The 25243-nt window shown below is 43.0% G+C and overlaps 1 protein-coding gene across 1 annotated transcript in view; it reads right to left on the reverse strand.

Annotated features, from left to right (window-relative positions):
• The window catches only part of LOC137300072 (meiosis-specific coiled-coil domain-containing protein MEIOC-like), a 33676-nt gene extending 8983 nt beyond the window's left edge, over window positions 1–24693 (reverse strand). Inside the window, exons 1-2 of the mRNA XM_067969169.1 lie at window positions 24593–24693; window positions 12788–12913 (exon numbers count right to left, since the gene is read on the reverse strand). Of these exons, the coding sequence (XP_067825270.1) occupies window positions 12788–12913; window positions 24593–24598 (132 nt within the window). The 5' untranslated portion in view covers window positions 24599–24693. The remainder of the gene's footprint in view (window positions 1–12787; window positions 12914–24592) is intronic.
• Between the last annotated feature and the right edge of the window lie 550 nt (window positions 24694–25243).

Consider the following 25243-nt stretch of genomic DNA (forward strand, 5'->3'; position numbering starts at 1 on the left):
GTCTACAGTAGCAACATGGCTACTGTCCAGAAACGACAGCTAGAAGGCCTCAAGTCCCAAAATCCCATTGCTGCACCTATTAAAAATGAAAGGCATTTACCTTACCTTTTTGGGCCCTCCATATCATCACTGCCTGCCCCCAAGATCCTCTGATCTTTGGGGGCCTGGGCACAAGGACTAAGGCTTGCCAGTTGTGAGTGTCGCTCCACTTGGGCTTCCATCGAGTTGGAGACCCAGGAAAATGAAGTTACTCCCGCCTGAACTGCATGTTCTTTGAATGTTTGCGCCTGCTCCAAGGAAAGGCTGACAAATACACTTTTTTGGAGTATTAAAAGTTAAGAGTGTATGTTTGGCTGGTAAGAAATTGCCATGCAGTATCCTATGTACTTAATATTGAGCTCAATTACATTGGTTTGATTCCAGAGCCCAAAATTGACAGCAGAGGCCATACATGAGTAGGGACTGGGTCAGAAAGGACCAGTGATCACTCCAATAGCAAATACCCTGATTCAGAAAGTATGCTCTGCTGATAATTCATCTCTTCAAAAGTTAATGGTAGCTCTGACTACTTGGCAAGAATATCACCTTATTTAAATAATTTCTACCCAAAGTAAAGCACTAATTGTTTTATGCAAAAAAATTCAATGCACATTCCAGACATTAACATGTAGTTACTGGCCCAGAATTTACTGTGTAAATACTGTGAAAGTAACAGTGGTGACTGTTATATATGCACAAATCGGACAGCAACTTCTGGCAAGAACACATGTGCAGTTAAACTCAAAAATCTGGAAGTTGCTGTCAGAGATGTGCTGCCTTTCCATCAGCTTCACGAAAACAGCATCTCGCTGTCTGAACTCACCATTCAAATACATTGAACGACATGATATTCCTGTACTTACGTGGTAGATACGGACTAAACTCACCACAAAAAGTTAGAGCTTGTCCATTCCAGTCTAAGTATCCTTTTAACAACGTGATAAGTCTTAATTACTGCCAATTCGCTGGCACTGAAAATTAACTTTCGTAAGTGTGGAGTCTCATTCCTTTAGTTTTTAATTGTTGTTGGAGATTTTTTTTTTAAATTAAGTTTTTTTTTTACTTTGTCTCTTATCTCTCTCTCAAGCCAATCTTTCTTTCCTCTCTATTTAGATTTCTGTACCTGATTTGACACTGAATTCACTATTCTAACCTACACTTCCTAGTTCAAACTCTGCGTTGGTCATTAACGATTCTTCAATCCCATTGGTTAAGGAGACCACACAGGTCCCAGACGCCTTGTAGAGGGAGCCCTGCTGTTTGGATCGTTAGCTTACAGCAACTTTCAGCGCGAAAGCCCATAGAAAGTCTATGGGCATGTGCATGTCCAACAAATGGCGAGTGCCATTCATTTGCCGCTCACAGTAAATTCTGACCCATTCATTTCTTAACAAGATTTTTTTTTTCTTTTGTCACTTTTGTTACTATGTGAGATGCATTTTAATATAGCAAGTTTCTGTTTATAAATTGAAGAACTTAGAGTATGCTCCAAAGCAATAAACAGCTGATTTAAGCTTATGAATTTGGTCTATTCCCAATAATGTTGGGGGTCGCTATTGGTATACCATTGAGTCAGGAAACTGAATTGAACTAGTTTCACAATTTTTTTTTGAACTCTGGTGCTACAGCCACCATATACAAGGTACATAAAGAATTTTCTATGGATACAGGCAGGGCAAGGTATCATTTTTTTTCCCGTAACACCAGGAGCCAGTTAGAGCTCTACAGATTGTTCCCAGACCTCTGAAAGTGAATGCCTATAAACATGAGAATTCAAATTAAAATTTCTATTTATTAGAAATTCCACCCCCTCACTGGATAGTGGCACTCTGCTAAACCAATTCTCAAGTTGTCAATGGATGAACAGGTGCTGAAGTTACAGTTAGAAGCAGGCTGCAGTCAGTGATAGGTGCTTTCGAAAATCTGGAGTAAGTTGCTCCTACAAGGAAATTGCTTATGTTCCACGTCCAAGAGGTATGAGCAGGCACAAAGAAATAAAAAATGCAGCACAGAAGCACTGGGGATTGCCTGAATGATTTGTGTCAGTATGACCATTTTGAACATTTCCTTTTTGAGCAGCTTCAACCATTTATAGGAGTGCAAAATGTCAAGAATAAAATCTGTTCTGTTACTGTGTACACACAGATTAGATTAACAACACCTACACCTCCTCACAAAACAAATTCAACATTGAAAGGTATCTCAAGCAAATAGTTTGCAGGCTGCCTTGAAACATGAAATATCAAGGGCAGCAGATTATGCCATCAAATCTAGGGCAACCGCTGTACCAGGAAAGCATTCTCAATGAACTCTAACCCACAAGTGTGATGAGGTCTTTAAAAATTGTGTCTTATTTTGACCTCAGCTACATCATCTTATGGTGATGAAGCAAGCCTGCTATGCAGTAAACTTGCAAAAGGTGTAATCATAGCTGCAGAATCCCCTATAAAATCCTTTACTATGAGCTTAATTACTTGAAGTTCTTGTTTGTGGGTGAGTGGGTGGGGGAGGGAGGATGGAAGGATTCTTGCCAGCAGTAGTATCACCCAAATTAGCACTGGAGGAGGACCAAAGAATTTTCCTAATTTATAACTCACAAGGGCCTCAAAAATCTGTGTTGCTGTTTGCGCTGCAGTACCGCTCGTGTGGCAGAACATCTGCCTGCAGGTAAATTGCGCCGCTGACCAGGCCAGAATTCGTGGGGTTAGCTCCTTTAAATATTGAATGCAGGCCAGGAGTGCAGCTCCTTTATAACAAGAGGGTAAATTCCTAGAGGTAGGACAGAAAGAAACTTTTAGCTGCTCGATTTAAGTCTGAAGCAACTTAAGGTGGTCACAGATTCTCGAAAGCACAGCAGGTAAGTGGTGTATTTTCTCCTTTAGCTTTTGCCAGAATGTAGTGATTTTGTACCAAAGAATTTGTTTGTGCTTGCTCAACATATCATGGCTTCACTTGTGGCTCACAAGGAAAGCCTCAGGCAAGTAATGGCAGAAGGGGGCAAACCCAGGATTCTACCGACCATCACATCCTCCTGGACGGGATCCGCCAAAGAAGAAACTACAGACACTTGGGGTTGGCTTGCAGGAGACAGTGTCTCAGGGCTTTCAGGAACTTTTAGATCTGCCATTTCGTTTATCAGTAGCCACCCACAACCTGGGCCCAATTCCAGTTCACGTCTGTTTCTCAGATTAACAACACAAGCCAGGCCTCCAAACTAGCCCTTCAGAGGCCTGTTCAAAGAGCATGTTGGGAGACAGGGCCAGGCTGCCCATATTCCCAAGACTCAGCTGTCATAAGATGTGGGCCATCTCAGTGTCAAAAGCCTTTGGTACCAGAACAGCAGCCAACTACCTCTTACAACGCTGGCCCCTCAGATAGCATCTAGACACATGAGGATAGGTATTAGAAAAGCCATTTAGACATCCGGGGGGGAAGCGCAGTGATAAAAGTAGTAGTTTTGAGCACTAATTTTAAAATATGTATCTTACACTTTGTCGCTCGATGAGGTCCGTTAGAGGTGACGTCATATTTGTTTATGGGGGCCAGAGAGACAGATGTTTCTGTATGGAATGATTGGAGTTGTCAGGAATACTGGGGAGATATTGTGATGGAATGTTGCATGGTTACCACTTTAATATGAAGAGAATGTTCGCTAACGACCTCCCTATGAACGTCCCATGCAGCCAACATGGAAAAGTCCTCTAAGTACTGATCCTCCTGGTCTCCAGCTTCATCTGCATCCATACCAATCTCCTTGTGCCATTCCATGTTGTCCTTTCTGAACCCCAAAGCTGTGAAAGGTACAACAAGCAACCACGATGCAAGAGACCTGCTCAGGAGCATAGAGCAGTGCCCCTGCTGATCTGTCAAGGAAGTGAAACCATACATTCAGAACTCTTGTTAGTTCCTTCAGTGATCACTTTAGCGGATGCACAGGCTTTGTTATAACACAGCTTATGCTCCCACTTCAACTTCCAAACTCATCAGCAGAGCTATGCTCCCAGAAGCCATCTTGTCATTCCATTGTCCTCGCTGCATAAAGCTGGAGTTCCTTGTGACAAACAAGTTGACAATTCCCTCCAAATTTAGCAGTAGCATGGAGGATTCGTTGTCGTTGATCATAGATAATTTGGACATTAAGAGAGTGGAATCCCTTTCTATTCAGAGAATTCAATGGCTCCACATTAGGAGCATGCAGTGTAATGTGGGTGATATCTATAGCAACCTTAACTCTTGGGAATCCAGCAACAAGACAGAATTAAATAGCCCTTTCATGCTGCTACCTAGAGGTCATCTGAAAATGGATAAAATCCCCAGCTCTCTGAAGATGGTACAGGTTAACTTGGCATACGCAGGCTTGGATGGCACCCTGGCTGATGCTGCGTAAGTTCCCGATTGCAGATTGGAAGGTGCTTGTGGCATAAACGTTGAGCTGTGCTGAGCCTAACAGCCACATTCATATCCGTTAGGTGTGTGTGTGTACACATTTATACATACAGAGCAAATGTACTATGCATTTGCTGTGTGTGTGCGCGCATGTATAGCGTATATGTACTCCTATACAAGAGTACATGGGTACATATACTCATACTCCTGTATATAAGTACAGGAGTAAAGATGTCTTACTGCAATTATATCGGGCCTTGGTGAGACCGCACCTGGAGTATTGTGTACAATTTTGGTCTCCTTACCGAAGAAAGAATATACTTGCCATATAGGGAGTGCAACGAAAGTTCACTAGACTGATTGCTGGGATTGTCATATGAGGAGAGACTGAGTAGACTAGGCCTGTATTCTCTAGAGTTTAGAAGAATGAGAGGTGATCTCATTGAAACATACAAAATTCTTAGAGCTTGACAGGATAGATGAGTGGAGGATGTTTCCCCTGGCTGGGGAGTCTAGAACCAGGGGTCACAGTCTCAGAATAAGGAGTAGGCCATTTAGGACTGAGATGAGGAGAAGTTTCTTCACTCAGAAGCTGGTGGATCTTTGGAATTCTCTACCCCAGAGAGCTGTGGAGGCTCAGTCATTGAGTACATTCAAAACAGAGATCGATAGATTTCTAGTTATTAAAGGCATCAAGGGATATGGGGGTGGTGCAGGAAAATGGCATTGAATGGCGGAGCAGGCTCGAGGGGACGGATGGCCTACTCCTGCTCCTATTTCTTATGTCCATATGTTCACACATATACATACACACACATACTTCTTGTGGGGGGTAAAAGCAAGCTGGATAAGTATTAGAAAAGGCTCATCCTTTTTTGATACTGTTTGACTCCCATAAGTAGACTCATGGTGCCAGCCCAGACAATCTTAAAAAATTTAAGTGCTGCCACTTTCCCATTAAGTCAGTTTCCCTAAAATACTCTGATGAGTATGAGTTCTGATGAAAGATCATTAACCTGAAACACTGGGGGAATTTTAAACCTCCCGGAGAGGGTCGGGGTTAAATTTGTGAAACCCGATCCCAACACGCTGCGAGCGTACCCATTTCCATTTTAACCACTGCAGATATTGGGGCATCCAAGTAACCTGCTCTGGAGAGACAGGTTCATAATTATAATATTTAAATGAGGTTCCTTTCCTGAGATTTTTGGCAAACTCGTCAGTAAAACCAAGGCAAGATTGAGCAGCACTTCATGGGGACAGTTAAAGGTCAGGAGTCCCGATATGAATAAAGGCTCAGTGTTCACAGCTGCTTTCTCAGTTCCCTCTGGGAAACAGTTTGGTGAGAGTACTTGCTGAGAGAGATTTATTTGTACAGTTTGAAGGTGTTCACAGAGAACATCAGGATGATGGCATCATGGCTGCTTTTGATGGGACTTCAGATGAGGGAGACAATCAGCATCCACAGCAGCAAGGGTGTGCTGTGGAGGGAGCTGCAGGTGGACAACAGATAGGAGAGCAACAGAGGTGTTGAGATCACAGGGGGCACTACCCACCTAACAGGGTCTACAGAAAGAGACTCAGCTTCCTTGACTTCTTGGAAGAGCAGTGCTTCTGAAGGCTGAGATTGTCACATCAGGTGGTCGCAGACATCTGCAGCCTCTTAGAAGTAAACCTGCTACCTGCTGAAACTGATGTCCACGCATTACCAGTGGCTGTGAAAATCATCACGCTCTCAATTTTTTTTGCCTCTGGTTCCTTCAGGGTGCTACTGGAGACAGAGGGTCTCAGTCAGCTGCACATAAAGGCATAAGTAGGTGATTGATGGATTGTTTGCCAGGGCTGGGAGATATGTAAACTTCCCCTGTGATGACAGAATGAGCAGGCACTCAGATTCGCTATTCTGGCTGGCTTCTCACAGGTGCAGGGGGCATTGATTGCACACATGGCAAACCGAGCACCCACAGATCAACTTGGAGTATTCGTCAACCGCAAGGAATTTCATTCCATCGGTGTTCAGCTGTCGTGCAATCACAAGGTTCATGCAGGTCTGAGCCAGATTCCATGGGAGCTGCCATGATGCTTTCATACTGCAGCAATCCAACATCCCCAACCTATTCGTACCTGCAACCAGACTTAAGGGATGGCTGCTGGACGACGAAGGGTACCTCCTTCAAACCTGGCTGATGATACCTTTGAGGAACCCCACCAATGAACACAAAGAGCGCTACAACGCAAGCCATATGACAACCAGATGTGTCATCGAGCAAGCCATCGGCAGGCTCAAGATGCACGTCAGGTACCTGAACAGGTTCGAACTCGCCAGCGAGGGTCTCTAGGATAATTGTGGTGTGCTGCATTCTACATAACACAGCATAGCAGCGAGGACTAGATGTGCAGGAGTAACAAGCTGCTCAGCACTCTTCATCTGAAGATACCAATGGTGAGGTGAGAAAGATGATGATGGGGCCAACGCCAGACCAGCCCATCACATGATCTCGATTCCAGGGAAGCCCTAAAAGTTCGAAGGTTCAGTTAGTCACTCACACTGGCCCAAAGTAACTATCACATCCCCCACCGACACAAAGCAGTCATGTAACCAACCACCGACCCATTGCAAATGCACCAATTGGTCTCAGTCAATTGGTGTCTTCACATTGATCTCCAAGCAACTGAAAACCCAAGTTGGCACTCGCCAGGCAAAAATGATGAACATGGGAAAGTGGTGCAAATTAATACATTTTATGTGAATGAATAAATGAAATTTACTAACATTATTTTCATAAAATACCCATGTGCCTACCCTCCGTGAACTACAAAACTTTATTCTTTCCCTACCGCTCCTACATGGTGCGACCCCCGTGGCTTCAGCAAAGATAGAGGCAGGCAGCTCTGACTTCTGAGAAGCTCGCGGCAACCACCTCGTGGTGTTGGTGCCAGTGAGGGCCCCGCCAAAGACTGCTCCGTTGCCCCAGGGGCAGACTCAGCCATCGGGAGAGGAGGTAACATGTTGGGTCCTGGTTTGAAAGGGGGGGGGGGGGTGGGTGGGGAGGTGGGGCAATGGGTGAGACGTGGAAACACTGAGTGGAGTTCCCACTTCCAATCACCATCATTTCTCTCCTGGACCAGCAGCACATCACTCCTACCTCTGTGGGAGAACAGATCAGTAACGTCGTGTAAGGCCACGTCTAATGTATCTGTCATCCTGCTTAAGGCGACAGAAATGTTGACATCAATAGTTAGCGCAGCCAACAAGGCATGCAGGGACTAATTAGTGTGCCATGATTCAAGTTCCAGAGGAGGCCACTCTACTCATTGAAGACATCCTCGCAATGGCCTACAACAACAATGCACAAATGCTTGAGCTGGACTCCCACATCCTCTCTGCTATTGTGGAAAGTGCGCCTGGCAGAACTGCCAGTACCTCGCACATTTGCTGCTGACCGTTTATCATTTTCCCTTTCATTTATTCAGCATCTCTGTCCAGATGAGCAGAGCTTGGAGAGGACTGCACCCTCCGACAAGGACTCTCCACAGCTGTCCCTACCACCATTCTCTGCTTGTGAACTGTGATTCACCAGGTGAGGTCCCACCTAACTAACAGGACCCACCAAAGCACTCGTATCTACGCTGGTGCCTGATAAGCATGGATCATGTGATGGTGCATCCTCAGAAGGAATCAGCTCCTCTGAGGAAACGTCATCCGCAAAGGGCATGGGCAACTGCTCTTTGCGTAATGGCCGTGGAGGAAAGAGATGGATATGATTTAGTCATGGGAATGTAAACATGTTGAAAGTCACATGATTATGGTGATCATTTTTCATTCAGCGCTGAAATCAAGTCAACATGACTTAGTCTTGCATGAGATGTGGGTCAGAGACATTTAATGCTAGCACCCTGCAGCAATGAAGTCAGAGTCTCGCCATCTTCGATGCTTAGGGACACATAGCACCACGGCCTCCTGCTCTGCAGATGTCAACTGGACGATCTATGGTGGCCCTCCTCCGGTCCTCTCCCTTTTCTTTGTATTTTGTGCTGTTTTCTCCTGCAAGGGGGTACACAGACTTAAGTGTCTGTAAGGCACGTGGGCATCCAATGGATTCGGCGAGGGTGACTATCAGGCAGATGCAACATGAGTGACAGCAGCATGCATTTGAGGACGTGCTGACAGTGCCATTTGAGGGCTGAGAATCGGGCGAGCTGACTGAGGTGGTATCACTGTGGGCTGAGTGGCCATGGTGGATGGAGGAACAGGGAGGTGAGGAAGTGCATAGGAACGGAACGATGAGCGCTACTGAAACTTAAATGGCCATGATGTGGAGATGCCGGTGATGGACTGGGGTGTACAAATGTAAGGTATCTTACAACACCAGTTTATCGGCCAACAGTTTTATTTGAAAATCACAAGCTTTCGGAGGCTTTCTCCTTCGTCAGGTGAGTGTCGAGATTCATTGAAAATTACCGCATATATAGTCATAGAACAATGCCTGGTGATTACAGATAATCTTTCCAACTGCCCGTTATCAAGGCCATCAAATTAATTGAATAGTGTTCAGAGAGAGAAACCTTAGATACCCCAGACAACTGAATATACAAAACGGCCAGAACCAAAGAAAGAGAGGGAGAGAGAGAGAGAGAGAGAGAGAGAGAGAGAAACATCCGAAAGGAAGAGAGAGAATGACCAGTTGTATTAAAAACAGATAACTTTTTTTCCCCCCTGGTGGGGTTACGTGTAGCGTGACATGAACCCAACCGGGATCTTGGGTTCATGTTGCACTACACGTAACCCCACCAGGGGAAAAAAAAGTTATCTGTTTTTAATACAACTGGTCATTCTCTCTCTTTCTCTTCATTTCGGATGTTTCTCTCTCTCCCTCTCTTTCTTTCTTTCTTTGGTTCTGGCCGTTTGTATATTCAGTTGTCTGGGGTAGCTAAGGTTTCTCTGTCTGAACACTATTCAATTAATTTGATGGCCTTGATAACGGGCAGTTGGAAAGATTATCTGTAATCACCAGGCATTGTTCTATGACTATATATGCGGTAATTTTCAATGAATCTCGACACTCACCTGACGAAGGAGAAAGCCTCCGAAAGCTTGTGATTTTCAAATAAAACTGTTGGACTATAACCTGGTGTTGTAAGATTCCTTACATTTGAAACTTAAATGGGTGTGAGGAGTGATGTGATGGAGTACGCTTGACAAGAAAGACTGAGGGGGAGTGGGAGTGAATGTGCTCAACTTTCCTGACACGCTTGTGTCATTAAACTGCTTCCTGCACTAAAAATCCAGGTACGGAGCACTACACTCCTGCTGCTCACCTCTTCAGCCACCTCCTCTTCATCACAGATGCAGGTTTTATCTTGCCATTACTGGGGGATAGGACCTCCTTCTTAGCCCTCACTGCACCCAGCAGAACATCAAGGAACGCCTTATTAAACCGGGGTGCAGCCATTGCCCTTCCTGCCTCCATCTGAAAATACTTTCCTCTACTACAATGCTCCCAACTCCTCCAAATTCCATCTGTGCATTGGCCCTTTAAATAGTCGAGGTGAAATCGCGACGTGCGAGTACTCATCACACCCACTCACACGCATTGGAGACTTGAAACCTGGAAGTAAAATGATAATGAGGCATCCCTGTTGAAATCGGACATTCCCATGCGTCCCACGGTCTTCCATGTTTTGCGCCTGCTATTGCCCAACCCCCCTCAGATCCCGCCTGTGTTAATATCGATCCCATTAACTTTGTTTCTCTCTCCTCAGATGCTGCCTGACCTGCTGAGTGTTTCCAGCATTTTCTGGTTTTATCCCTGAAGTATTTGATTGCCTCTTAAATTTTAAATCCCTCTGATGCCCTTAGAAATTCTGGGCATGAAGGTGTAAATGATGTCATATTTCCCTCATTTGCATGGCATAATACATCTGCCCATGTGCGCGCAGGCACATTATGTACCCGTCCTCACTTCAATTGGAATTTGTACCGACAGGAAAAGGTGTGGCAACCTGGTAACCAGGTCCTGTTGTACATCAGAAAATGGCAATTAATTTAATCTTCTTGACTCGGAATTATACCGTGCATTTTTAACATAAATTAATGAATGTCACAGAAAAGCAAAAAAGGAATTCTTATATAATCTATTACTTGATTTAGTTACTTCATGAAACCTTTTATATTTCATACACATTGACCTTGAAATCCCTGAGGTTTCCCTGAAGTGCCCGAAACCATCAGGAATCCTGGGATCAGGGTAATTTAAATATTAAGTGTGGGCACAGCGTAACTTCCAACGCAATGGGTTGCCTGCTTGACTGGGTGTGGTGGGGGGAGAAATTTCACTGGGATATTTTGCAGCAGCGTTCATGGTCCCACAAGGCCTGGGAGGGAAAAAATAAACAAAATGCTCTTCCTTTTTTCTGTCTGTCGGGCAATTTTTAAAATTAACCCCTCCAAGGCTCCAGCAACGCTGGACATCAGTGACAAATGGATATGCACGCCATTAAATGTTACTAACAGCGTAACTGAGGATGGGATTATTATGGGTTCACACCCAAAAGTACTCTGATTCTGCCCTCCCCTGTGAAAGTCCACTGCCACACCATCCTCCATGGCCCCAGGAATTTCAGGGAAAGTATTTCTAATGCTACACGTAATACTGCATGCAGTTCTGGAAATCCCTTAACAGGAAGAGCACTGTGCCCAAGGAAAGGCAAATTGGTAACAAGTGGCATAGACAGGATTACCTCTAGAAGAACAAAGGGGCAAGTTAGAAGAATTTTTGTTCCATACTGAGTTAATAAAACATGGAATATTTTAAGATGAGTGAGTTTAAAGGCCGAAAATACACTATCATTTAATAACATTCCTTTGTCCCCCTGTCCTGGCCAGTTGCAATTTTTAAGGTAACCAGTCGCTCTCACATGGAGAAGCACATGTGGAGAAGCACATGTGGAGTCAAGACCAAGTGAAGCATTCAGGTCACGTAGGATTAGAAGAGGTATAAATGGTTCTGCGAAATGTATTCAGAAATCAAACAGATGCTTTGCACACTACAATTTGGATGCAGCACTGATAGATCGGCGTGTAAAGAGCAGCTTTGTTGACAATTCCTTGCCTTACCTGTAAAAATGATTTTCTCTAACTGCGGGTATGGAGGAATAGTGGAGACAGAGTTGCTGTCTCGCGATGTTGGTTGAGCTCCACTGTACTTAGTGTCACATAACATGACCCTCAGGTCATCAACTACAAGCGCAATACCGATGGGACATTGCAGCCACTGACTAAATTTAATTTTACAATCAGAATTTCAGTAGGTTTCATCAGGTGACAGCTATGAGTGGTTCTCTGTCTCATGTTCAGTATAGAAGAGAATGGAAAAGATTTTTACACCGCCAACGAGCGAGTGAAGAGTGAACCTGCTCCTCTTTTGTTTTTAAAAAGTTTTTTGAAAAACTAAAAGATGAAGATAATATAAATTTTGCATATAAACCAAATACAACACCTTTCTCTGGATGCACACACTTTGAATATAGTGTTATATTCAGTAGTTTGATATATTTTAAAAAGTGTGTAGAACTCTTTTCCTCAATACAATGGACCAAATCTTGCTGGAGCGGACATCTCCCGGCATGCAGCATTAATTAGACTTTGTTCTGCAACCTTCAGTTCGAACATAATTTACACCATAACTTTCTGGAAGTGCGAGCTGTTAACGGCAAGGGCAACATGGCATCTAGGACCTTAGTGAACGACAGGACCAACAGTATTATCTCCTTAATTGATGAAATTTAAGGATTCAGAAAGAAACAAAGAAGGAGGGTTAATTAGAGTAGGTGAATTAGTCAAATTATGTACAGAAAGAGAAATAAAGAGAAGGAAAGAAAGATTAGATTAACAGAGAAAAAATGGAACATCTAAGAACAATTTACTAGATGGAGGAATGAGACACAGTTTAAATTAACGTCATTAAAAGGATACTTACACTGTTAATGAGTCCTAACTTTCTGTGGCATGTTTAATGGACAATTAATGTGCAAATCCAGCAAGTTCTTAAAAATAACGGAGGGCAAGGGCGAGATGCCGGTGTGCAGAGCAAACAGCAGAGCAGCATAAAGTGACCAGCAAATGCTGGAGATTCGCAACTCACGACGTCTCTCTACTTCCCCTGAACTTGCTGGCTGATTTGCGCATTAATAACGGCATGCGTCGTGAACTCACCGTTATTTTTCCAGGATGATTTGGCCCACTATTTTTACTTGAATCCCATCGAGCAATGCTGTATTATTTTAAATGATGTTCTTGCAACCAAATATACATTTTAGTTGTGTTCCAATTGAAGTTCAGAAAATAATATTCAATTCTTACCTGTGCTTTATAAGGACTGAAGAATGAATTACAGTTGACCAATGCATCACTGAATACATCTGTTGATCTGCTGTTAGCCTCAATACCACTGTAGTAACGATTCACACTTTTCAAAATAGTTTTAGGCTAAAAAAAGAGAAAACCCTTATATTCTTTTGCCCTTGGGTACTATTTTAAAAGTATTCAGTATAACTAAAAGGAACAATTTTTTTTAAATCATAAAAAGAATACTGAAAACTGTCAGAAAAGGAATATTTTTTGGGAAATATGCAATCCATGTAGGAAGGTATGATTGCCTACCATCAGGTACAAGCTTACTCATTCTTTCCCCAGAATTTATCCTCCAAATTGGCTAGGATCAGGTTTACACCCAGCTTGGAGCTATTCCATTGTTTTTAGTTTGTTTTAACTTATTTGTCTGGTCTGCTGCTGTTGAGAAAGTGGAAGGTCAGGCTGGGAGTCAAACACATCAAAAGAATGACCCAATCAGGTACAGTAGAATAAATAAATGTACACAGGTTCCAATAAGTTTCCTTGTGATTAAGAATGGCACATATATAAAAGTGCTACTCAAAGTGTTATACTGATGGTGGTGCAGTGGTCATTTTACTGTACTAGTAATCCTGAGGCCTGGATTAATAATCCAGAAAATGTGAGTTCAAATCCCATGATGACAGTTTGAGAATTTGAATTTAGTTTTAAAAATCTGGAAATAAGAAGCTGTTGATCAGTAAAAGGTGGCCACGAAGCTTTCAGATTGATGTAAAAACCCAACTGGTTCACTAATGTCCTTTAGGGAAGGAAACCCATTGTTCTTACCCTGTCTGGCCTATACGTGACTTCAGTCCCACAATGTGGTTAACTTTTAACTGCCCTCTGAAGTGGCCAAGCAAACCATTCAGATGTATCAAATTGCTACTAGTCATTCAAGAGAAGGCCCACTACCACCTTCTCAAAGTAACTAGGGATCAGCAATAAATGCTGGCCTTGCCAGCAACACCCACATCCCGAGAATAAAATATATATACTGATTTGTAAGTGATCCATTTAATTAAGTATTTTTGATTCACTCCTAGAATAAACATTGTTTTATCTTAGATAAATAAATACCACACCTGTATAACAGATTCCACTATCTCTCTGGAAAAGTAAATAAATATGGTCAGTTTAATTAATAATGTACTTTTACTTTCAAACAGTAAACAATTTTTTGGAAAATGGGTGTGAGGCTTGCAAATAGTATCCTCTGTGAATGGCCAATCTTGCTGTCACTTTCAGAAATTACCTCAAAAATACAAAATGAGTGTCCCAAAGTAAATATCTTTTGGATGAAGACGAAAACAAAATGCTTCACTTTATTAGGTTATTGTACAAAAAAAACCTAACTCATGTTTTCAAGTTTTTCTACTCAATAGTAAATACTGTTTTACTTATTCACAGTAACTCTTTGGCAAAACCTACATAAAGAACTATTAGTTTTTGAATTGTTAATCTAAGCAGTAGGACAATGGCATAGACTTTCCTCCCATTTAACATCTGTTTTGTGACAGATTAGGGATACAATTTTCCGTTATCCAAGATGTGGGCAGCCCAGTGCCAGTTGTATGCAAATAATATTTAAACGTCCAACATCGATTTTCCTTCCCCATTGACTGTATGAAAGCGATACTGCAGGTTGCTATGCAGCATTACTGCCCATCCCTAGTTGCCCTGAGAAGGTGGCAGAATGATTTGGCATAAGGTAGCAGAATACTTGCAGCAAAAAGAGTACCAGAGTTTCAACACGATTCCTTCCTTAAAAGGAATTAGTGAATAAGTTGGGTTTTTACAACAGCTTGATGGTATCTTTTACTGATACCAGTTTTTTTTAAAATTTAAATTCTCAAACTACCATAATGGGATTTGAACTCATGTTTTCTGTATTAGTGGTGCAGGCCTCTAGATTATAGGTCTAGTCATAAACCACTGCACTAGCCGTACTCACGGTGAACAAATACATGAGACTTTCATTACTTCCCTATATGTTCGGTTACGAGTGAATTAGTGTGTTTTTACAAGGTATGACTGTCTCCTATTACCCTGGTGAGGTCAGTGAACTTCTTTCAGCATTGAGTAGTTGTCTCGTGGTTGCTAGAGGTAGCATTCACTGCCTGGGCCACCTCCTTCCATTTGTCTTGGTTTATGCCCTTTGTAAGCTTCCATCCCTTGGGGCCAAAATGCTGGGACCCTTTGCCAGATTTTAGACAATAACACTTTTAATTTAGAACTTGGCACACTATAGAATCACTAACCACAGACATTGCAATGATTCAAACTGTTTAAAACTTCAACTTCAATTAGTTTAGCTCTGTAGCAGCACTGAATTTCCCTCTGTTCTGGAGGTGAGCTCCCAATAAGGGTTGCAAATAATCCTGGGACCCCAATTATTAAAATAAAAATAGAAAATGCTGGAAACACTCAGGTCAGGCAGCATCTATGCAGAATGAAACAAAGTTAATGTTTCAGGTCGATGTCATTTCACAGATGCTGCCTGCCCTGCTGAATGTTTCCAGCATTTTCTGTTTTTATTTCAGATTTCCAGCATCCGCAGTATTTTGCTTTTGTTTTATTAAAATGAAGTTCACTAAGGAATGTTAGATGGGGTCACAGCACGGTCACATCAGTGGGCATAAGGTAACTCGCACTGTACTTCTAGCAGTAAATCTGCCAAGGAAGAACTCTCACCCAAAATCTGTCAACTTGACTTTTTCTGGTGAAAAAAATTCATAGAAAGTGTTCTTAAATCCATCATCCAGTTTGTATTGAAATCAAAAAACACACCAACCGAAAACTAAGAAAATTCGATTGTTTTGGAATTTGAAGATAAGCAAATACAACTGCAAGTGTACAATCAGTAAGTTTCATGTTTGAAGTGGCCTGACTGTTTCAATTTTTCTCCATCACACTGTCTCAAGAAAACGCAGATAATTAGCACTTTCAAAATCCAATTAATTTGAACACCACCTTCTTTGGCTTGGCCTCCATTATTTTTGATTATGCCTCTGAAGCACCTTGGGACTTTTTTTTAAAAAAACGACAACTTGCATTTATATAGCGCCTTTAACATAGTAAAACATCCCAAGGCGTTTCACAGGAGCAATTATCAAATAAAATTTGACACCAAGCAACATAAGGAGATCGTAGATGACCAAAAGCTTGTCAAAGAGGTAGGTTTTAAGGAGCATCTTATAGGAGAGGGGTGCAGAGGCGGAGAGGTTTAGGGAGGGAATTCCAGAGCTTAGGGCCTAGGCAGCTAAAGGAACAGCCGCCAAAATCGGGGGATGTGCAAGAGGCAAGAATTGGAGGAGCGCAGAGATCTCGGAGGGTTGTAGGGCTGGAAGAGGTTACAGCGATAGGGAGGGGCGAGGCCATGGAGAGATTTGATAAGGTTGAGGATCTTAAAAATCAAGGAAAAATACTATATAAATCCAAGTTATTGTGTGTGTCTCTGTGTCTGGTAGCTGTTGGTGATTAGAATGTTTACATTTTCTGTAAACATAATACAGGTGATGATTGAAGGCTGTTTGCTTCAAAATTCAACTAATTTTTTTTCTTCTGGAATATGAAATCAAATTGGGATAAAAAAATGACTCAGCCTAATGTACTTTCTGAACTTTATCATATCTTATTACTGAGCAGCGCCTGACCAATTTCATAACCCCAAAGAGATGTTCACTCTCAAATGTCAGACCAGATCATACACTAGACCCAGCAGGCTTTTATTGGTTGCATATTTTGTTGAGGGGCTACGGATGTGTGTTATACAGTCAGTTGAGAAAGTAGTGATTGTACAAGTGCTCCTGGGACTACTAATTCAGATCCAGCACAGAAACTCAGTTTACCTCCACCAATTGTGATAACGGTGCCCTGTAAGCAAACCACTGGCAAAGCAGGCGCAGCTGAATGTACATGAACAATCAACCAACAAACTACAAACACAAAGTTATTGCTCCGCTAATACTCTTAACTCATGGCAAAGGGGAAGACATCAATCTTTGAAGCACTGGACACTGGTCTAGGAACAGCAAGACTTTTCCCAGTATAGCTGGAAAAGGAGAGCCTATGTATCATTTCCTGCATTGAGACTTACTGTAGTAGATAATGAAGCCTGGACAGCTGTCCAAGCACTCTCTCGACAGGGAGTACTTATAAGCCAGTCATCCAAATAAATATAGGCAGTTACAGCAGAAAGATGTGCTGCAACAATGGCTAGGGGTATTTGGTGGACACCATGATCACAGATCAGCCATGATCTTATCAAATGGCGGAGCAGGCACGAGGGGCTGAATGGCCTACTCCTGTTCCTATGAGGGCTAAGGAAAGCTGTAAAGGGAGAACATTGTACTGATAGCTGTGACCTTGGAAGATGAACCAGAGATACTTTTGATTACATTACTGTAAGATGAAGTGACAGTAGGCATCCTTCATCAGTTGTGGCTATCCAGTCCTCCTAAATAACGAGACTGTATTACCACCGTGACATTTTCTTGCTAAAAGTACTTGCTCAATGCTGAGTTCTTGAATGGGACAGAGTCGCACTGATTTTTTTTCAGGGCCATTAAGTATCAGAAGTAAAGCCCATCCCTTGATGTGGAAAACCTGCTGTCTACCTTGACAATATATATTAACATCTAAATAAAAAAAGAGGATTCTTCAAATGGTCCAATCGTATCACACCACAATGTGGAGGTATGGCTTGAAAATGTGGAGGATACTCTTTGTTGATAGGTCAGAGAACCTATGCATTCTTAGTGATCCTCTCCCAGTTGGCCACAAAATGTAATATGCAACCATTTGAGCCAAGAAGTCACTGCTGGGTAAGCAGTCTACTATGAGAACCTCTCAATTCTGTGATATTCTGGGCAGAATCTTGATACAAGGTCCTGGTGCCCCCTCTGGGTCCACAAAATGGTTGCTGTAAGAATCCCTGCTGAGACCAGTGGACGAGAAAAAATTCCCTAGCAGGCAATCCTAACTTCTGTGCCAACCGGAGATCACTGGTGGAGCCTGCAGGTCTCCAGCAGCTTCTCAACTTGTCTATCAAAGAGAAACTTATAAGCTACTGCTATAGTTCTGATGAAAACAACGAGCGTCCTGGCTAACAGTGAAATACCTTGGGCTATAAATCTGTGACTACATCCAGGGCATCCTGCACTGTCTGCTACTACAGTAATGTAATCTGAAACTGGTCTTCAATTAGGAGGAAAAGATCAGCTTCAGAAAGTCTCTGAAGCCATCTCTGCCACAGCTTGGAGTTGTGAAGTTTGCTTAGAAGCAAATACATCCCAATTCTATACTGGAGTTTAGAAGAATGAGAGGTGATCTTATTGAAACATATAGGATCCTGAAGGGACTTGAAGGGGTAGATGCTGAGAGGATGTTTCCCCTTGTGGGAGAGACTAGAACTAGGGGACACAGTTGAAAAATAAGGGGTCTCCCTTTTAAGACGGAGATGAGGAGAAATGTTTTCTCTGAGGGCCGTGAGTCTGTGGAACTCCCTTCCCTAGACAGTGGTGGAGGCAGGGTCACTGAATATTTTTAGGGCTAAGTTAGATAGATTCCTAATTAACAAGGGAGTGAAAAGGTTATAGTAGGTAGACGGGAAAGTAGGGTTGAGGTCACAATCAGATCAGCCACGATTTATCAAATGGCAGAGCAGGCTCAAGGGGCCGAATGGCCTACTCCTGCTCTTAATTCGTCTGTTCGTAATTGATCTTCTGGAAAGCAATGTGGATTCAAGTCAAACACTGAGAAGATCCACTGGTCCCATGCATCCATGTTGGCTGATAATTTAGCTCAAGAAAATTGCCCTAGGCAGCAGCCTGGCCATCTTTGGGCAGCACAGGATATGATTGTTGAGTCACTGATCGATATGATATGCAACAGGTTAACTGAGGACGGTAGGTGTCATTTAACTTTGCCTTAATTCTAGGTTGCTTATACTTGTCTGCCCATACTCTGTTGATGTTGGCCAAGAATAAGGTGGGCATAACAAATCTTTGTATAATATTTGAGCACAGGTGTGGGGATCTCTGAGGAATTAGTCAGACTTTGTACAAACCCTACTGTTCAAACTAAAACACCTAAACCTTCTGATTGAACAAATAGTCCTCTGGTAGATGATCTTCATCCTTCTCCTCTTCCTTGGGCGACATGTTCTCCCAATTGTTAACTGTAAAAGCCAGGGCTGACCCCTGCAGCACAGCAGACAGGGAAGCTACAGTCTTGGTGCCAGTGGTGGGAATAAAGGCAGATAACTCAGCTATGAGTTCACAAGGTAGTTAAGAATGAAGGCAGCCATTCAGCCCATCTAAATTCATCTAGATCCTTAAATCCTCCTATTGCAGTATGCAATTGCTTCTTAAATGCTACCAGGGCTATTGCCTCCACTATTCTATCCAGAAGTCTAATCCATTGATCACAATCTATGTCAAGTTATTCCTAGTATCAGTACTAAATTTACTTTACTAGTTTGAACTTGCTTTTCTTCATCTTACTCTTGCAATTTAATTTATTTACCTTTTCCATTCACTGAACTATTTTACATCTGTATGAAATCACCTCTCAGATGTCTTCCTTCTGTGGTGAAAAGTCTTATGTTTTTCCAGTCTTTCCTCAATACTCCAACCTTTGACACCAAGAATTATTTCTGTGGCTCTTCTCTGCACTGCCATTAGTACTTAAATGTCTTGCTTCTATATCAGTGACTGGACTGGATGCAGAATTCTTGTTGTGGCATCTGTACACCTTGATCATGACTTCCTCTGACTTATATTCTAATGTTTGAGCTATGTAGTTCAACATCTTATTAGTTTTATTGATTGCTGCCCTGATTAGTTGGGCATGTTGAGTATCGCGTCTAAGACTCCTTGGTCTCTTTACAGCTTCATCTCTAGCTATTTCAATACCATTCATGGAAAACTTATGCCATCTATTACTTGTCTGTAATTCATTTCTTCTGTCGTCGTTCTGCCCAGAGACGTACTATCCAACTCATTGTAAAATTTCCGAGATACTTCCTCCGATTTCAGTGTCCCTCCCAATTTGGTATAATCAGCAAATTTTACATTGAGTTTCTGAATCTGTGCCATGTATATAAACATGAAACAGCAGTGGTCCCAACACTGAGCCCTCTTTCTCTGCCACTTCAACATAGTCCTTAACACATGTTAAAATTGTGAAATCTGCACTATGGGACTCCTGCTATTGAACTGGAGATATTACAGAGAGCCTTCACCTTCCTCTGATGTTGACACTTTTGGGGATCCTGACTCAGAAGTTGCAGTGTATTGGGCAGGCCTGAGAAGATGAAGAACCTGAATCCATAACCATTGATCTTGGTGACCAGTCTCAAAAAATAAACCACTGAACTCAACAGTTTGAGTCAAGATGGAAAAGTTGCCAAAGCAGGTTGCTGAAAGGAGAGACTATCTTGTACCAGACCCAACTGAACCCGATGCAGCAGATGATGGGTTCACCGGAGTTATACAATACCTCTTGGGGAACCCATCTCTATTGGTTCCAACTGGTGTAGATAACTAGGCAGCAACCACCACTAAAGGGAGACTCTTTCATTTACCTAACTTCCTGGCACCAACTAGGATTTCACCTGAACGTGCAGACTGGGATTTTAGGGACAAACATCCAAGTAGAGATAGAACTGCAGTGTATTGGGCAGGCCTGAGAAGATGAAGAACCTGAATTCATACCATTGGTCTTGGTGACCACTGCTGTTTCATGTTTATATACATGGTACAGATTCAGAAACTCAATGTAAAATTTGCTGATTATACCAAATTGGGAGGGACACTGAAATCGGAGGAAGTATCTCAGAAATTTACGTACATCCTGGAGGATGAGGGAAACCTCATACTAGTAAATGTGCCCCTAAAACTGAACTGTAGGACTATCCAATGACGAGGCTAGATGTTGGTGTGAATACAGACATCTTTGTGTCCTCTTTGAATGGTCAGTCTCATGGACATACTGCCTGATTAACTTTAATCGATGTTACCTTCTTAAATTTTTCTCAGATGTAGAACTTGTTCAGAGTTCTAAGATCCAAAATTAGATAGGATGCTCTTGGGAATTGAAGATCACAAAGTATGAGTAAAATAATTTCTTCCTTGAGCTGAGTAAACTTGCTAAACTGCTGCAGATGGCAGAAGATTGTTTATCTTGGTCACTAGTACCATCACTAGCACCAGTTGTTGAACCTACAAATGGCTAAAGCTGAAAATACTACAAAAATGCAGGTATCCTTTAGTGATGGTACCCCAGATCTAAGGATCAATCCTGTTGTGCTCCCATCAGGCTGCAAAATGTCAACGGTGAACTACAACTCAAGCCCTCAGTGGGCTTGGAATACAGAGGGGGCTATGGCAAACTTCTGCCAGTCCAAGTGCTGGCAGTGGATGACAGATTCCATGTTGTAAGCTCCAATAAAAGAGCATAGGTGGGATTATCAGTATGCAGCTCTTCTGCTAAATACCATTTGTGGAATCACTGAGGCTCTGTTGATAATATTTATGGCCCTCAAGTGCTCCTCCACTTACTCACTGAAGGTACCCCTACTAATGAAGGGCATCTGCAGTAACCTGAGGTACTTTCTGCGTGAACCTTAAAATGCACAGCTACATTACATGGCAGATCAAGATCCCCATGGAAATTGACTATTTGGGAGTTGTTGCAACGAGGCAGCTCAAAAGAAGATTTTCAATCAACAGAATAGATTGTTTCCAAAACAAGCACCGAGAGGCTCTGCCACAGACCAAAAATAGGTTGCTCATTAGTGAGAAAAATCCACCCAGTTAATTTGATAAGAGGTGACTTGGGCGTACACAGATCCCTGTGCAAAGTCCACCTGCTCCAAGAGTCAACTGTTTAGATTCTCAGTCAGGTGGTATAGGTTTGACATGTTAGACTGTAGCCTTCCCATGGCAATGTAACATCTTAAAATCAATCATGAACGAGGTGCCATAAATGCACTAATCTCAGTAGAGATCCTGGGAATCAGCACATCATTTAGAAATTGAAGTGTGTAGAAAGTAGCTCTGGAGTGAGAGTGAGATGCAGATCAGTAACAACTTGGCAAGAATCTACTGCATGACTGCTGAGTCTACTTTTAGAATGGGAAATCCACAAAAAGGAATCCAAGACCTCATTCAGAGATTGCCCCAAACGGTACAGAAATGATGGGAACCAATGATCCCACATAGTGGTCAGTTGTTACTTTAGGCTAATGACAGAAACCAATGTCAGTCACACTCATGGTCGATACTGGTAAGCACAGACTCTGCAGTGCCAATTTGGGGCTGATCAGGGACTTGTTTCCCAAGGCTCTTTATTTCCTATACACAGGATGGCACGTACTTCGAAATGACGAATGGGCTAGCAATATCAATATTTACCGTGGGACACTGACAGAACATAAGCCTTGTGCTGAGTAGACCAATGAAGGTCTTTCCCTGGCACTGATCAGGGAATAATGCATAGTTTACACAAGCCCCAGGACTAACAGTCCAATCCAAATGACATCAGGACAGGTCTACAAGTAATGTGGAGTTAGTGCAGTATGCACTGATGAGCTCAGTCTCTTGGCAGTTCAAATGACCTAGATCTGAAAATTAACAAAGATGAGGTGGCGCAATAATTTGGTACCATGATTTACTTTCTCTTCCAAAATTGCTGATTAGCATTTTAAGTAGTCTTGCCTGGTGTGAGATAACCCTAAGAAACTGTACAATTACTGGTACCATGCTTTGAGGAAGAACAGTGAAGGCCAACTATAATATTTTGCTGTTGTCGAGTGACTCTTGGGTCAGTTTTCAGGCCAATCTGAAGTCGCAACATGCATATCTAGTAGTAGGTCTGTGGAATTTGCTGCCCCAGGAAGCTACATCATTAAATAAATTTAAAACAGAAATAGACAGTTTCCTAGAAGTAAAGGGAATTCGGGGTTACGGGGAGCGGGCAGGAAATTGGACATGAATTTAGATTTGAGGTTAGGATCAGATCAGCCATGATCTTATTGAATGGCGGAGCAGACTCCAGGGGCCGATTGGCCTACTCCTGCTCCTATTTCTTATGTTCTTATTTTTTTTATTATTAGGTTTTGGGGGCTTTCAACAAAAAGCATTCCTCACTAGAATTTCCTTTCCATTTGTTCATACGTTGAGAATGCAAAACAAAAAAAATGTGCACTTGCCATCCTCATACAAAATACCACCCTATTTGAAATTTTATAGAGTTTAGCTAAATCCGTGTGGGAGAGGGGTTAAGGAAATAGCACCAAAAAAGAGATGGCTGAGGGGTCTACAAAATTATGACAGGCTACATGTGGAGAAGATGTTTGCACTTGTGGGGAGTCCAAAACTAGGGGCCATAAATCTAAGATAGTCACCAGTAAATCCAATAGGGGACTCAAACTTATTTATCCAAAGAGTGGTAAGAATGTGGAACTCATTACCACAGATGCATTTAAGGGGAAGCTAGATAAGGACATGAGGAAAAAAACAATTAGAAGGATATGTTGATAGGGTTAGATGAAGAGGAATGAGAGGAGGCTCATGTGAAGAAACACTGGCAAGACTACCTCTCCACCTCCTCCAAGACACTCCTCAAAACCTACCTCTTTGACCAGGCTTTTGGTCACCTGTCCTAATATCTCCTTATATGGCTCGGTGTGAAATTTTATATATAAATGCACGTTGTAGTAGTAGTTAGGCCGAACGGCCTGTTTCCGTGCTCTTCTTTGCAATATATAAAAAAAAAGGCAGAATACTTTACAAAATTCTCACAGCCTGGTCTATAAACGTTACATATTGTTATAATTAGTTCCCTGCGCTACCATCTCACCCACTTTCATGGGAAGTTTTTTAAATGAAATAAAAGGGAAGCCGAGAAAAGGCAAAGTCGACCGCGTGCCTCTCGGGTTCAAGAGGTTAAAGCGAAGTCGGTGTCCCGGCGCATGCTCACTGGCCGAGACTGCCTGCCTGCCTGCCCGGCGCGCGGCGCGGCCCGTTAGCTCACGAGTCGGACGCAGTTTGTCAGCGTGAGCAGGGCGGCCGAGGTGGGGGCACTCACCCCATTCAGCCAAGCCTTTCCCCATTTATTACAAAGTAAAACATTTTTGGTTTTTTGGGGGGGGGAAAGATATCGAAGCCGAAACAAAAAGAGCTCAGCTGAACCGTACCCGGTTCTCGGGGTTTCCCCCCACAAACATTCACACAGCTTTCTCAAAGTCACCCGCTCCCTTTTTTTTACATGCAGTCAGTTCGTCGAACGGACAGGAATTCGCAAAGTCCCAAGATAAATGTTTTATTAATTCAAAATATGAAATATTCATAATTCGACGCAGGACTGTTTAAACTCCCATGAGATTTTACATTCAAACCGTTAAACTTGATCTCGACTATTTCACGCGAAGATTTAATACGTTCAAATAAAATGTTCCGGGAATTACACGACACGGAATTTAAAAAGTGTTTTAAAAAAACTTTACCGCGAGTTTTCGAAATTGATAACGACGCCACGAACCAAGCAAACGCCGGCTCGGTTGCCCTGCCCGTACACAGGGCTCTGTGACATATTAAATTATTGTTGTATTACACATCATTCGGCAATTTAAATCGCAAGGAAAAAGAGTCACTAAACGGCGTTCCTCGGCAAAATGATATTAAAATTACGAGATTTGGAACTTGAAAATTTAAATAAATTTGAAACTCGGGATAAACAAACCATCCTCGCCAGAAGTTACCGTCTCACCTCCATATATCCCCAGTTTGTTTTCCTCAGTTGAAAAGAATGGGATAGGTGGGCTGCTGAGGTGTTTTCTCGGGCAGGGAATAGAAATCAGCTGTGGATCATGAGTGGGTTCAGTTTTGACGCCGGAGTCGCCCATCTGCTGCCCTTTTACTGACTGACGGGCGGGGACCGTTGAAGACTCGGCGAACTCGCGCTCGCGCACACGCGCCGAACGGACGATCGCCTCTCGCGCCCCTTCCCGCGCTCGACGCGAGCGTCCATCACATTGGTCCTCGGAGGCTGGGTGGGCGGGTGGAGGCAGGGAATGGAAAGGGAGCGCGAGGAGCAGGAGCGGGCAGGCAAGGGCTTTGAAGAACGAGCGCGAGCAGAGGCTGGAACTGCGCGAGCGCGAGGTGCACGCGTCCGGGCGTGCGGTTCCCGAAAGCGAGGCGGTTTCTCCTCAGCACCAACGCTCCCCGCCCGACCGGCCCGATTGGCTGGAAGGGGGAATGGCGAAAGCCGCGATTCTGATTCGTTGCAGCTATTGCGAGGGAGCGTCGGCGTCCTCCTATAGGCTGAGATATAAACCTTGCCCCGCCCCTCCCACCGTGCCCACGTTCGCCGCCTCCCGTGACGCACTGGCGCGAGGTCCGACGCTCCAACGGTTGAGCT

The sequence above is a fragment of the Heptranchias perlo genome, chromosome 30 (assembly GCF_035084215.1).
Source record: "Heptranchias perlo isolate sHepPer1 chromosome 30, sHepPer1.hap1, whole genome shotgun sequence".
Classification (NCBI taxonomy): domain Eukaryota; kingdom Metazoa; phylum Chordata; class Chondrichthyes; order Hexanchiformes; family Hexanchidae; genus Heptranchias; species Heptranchias perlo.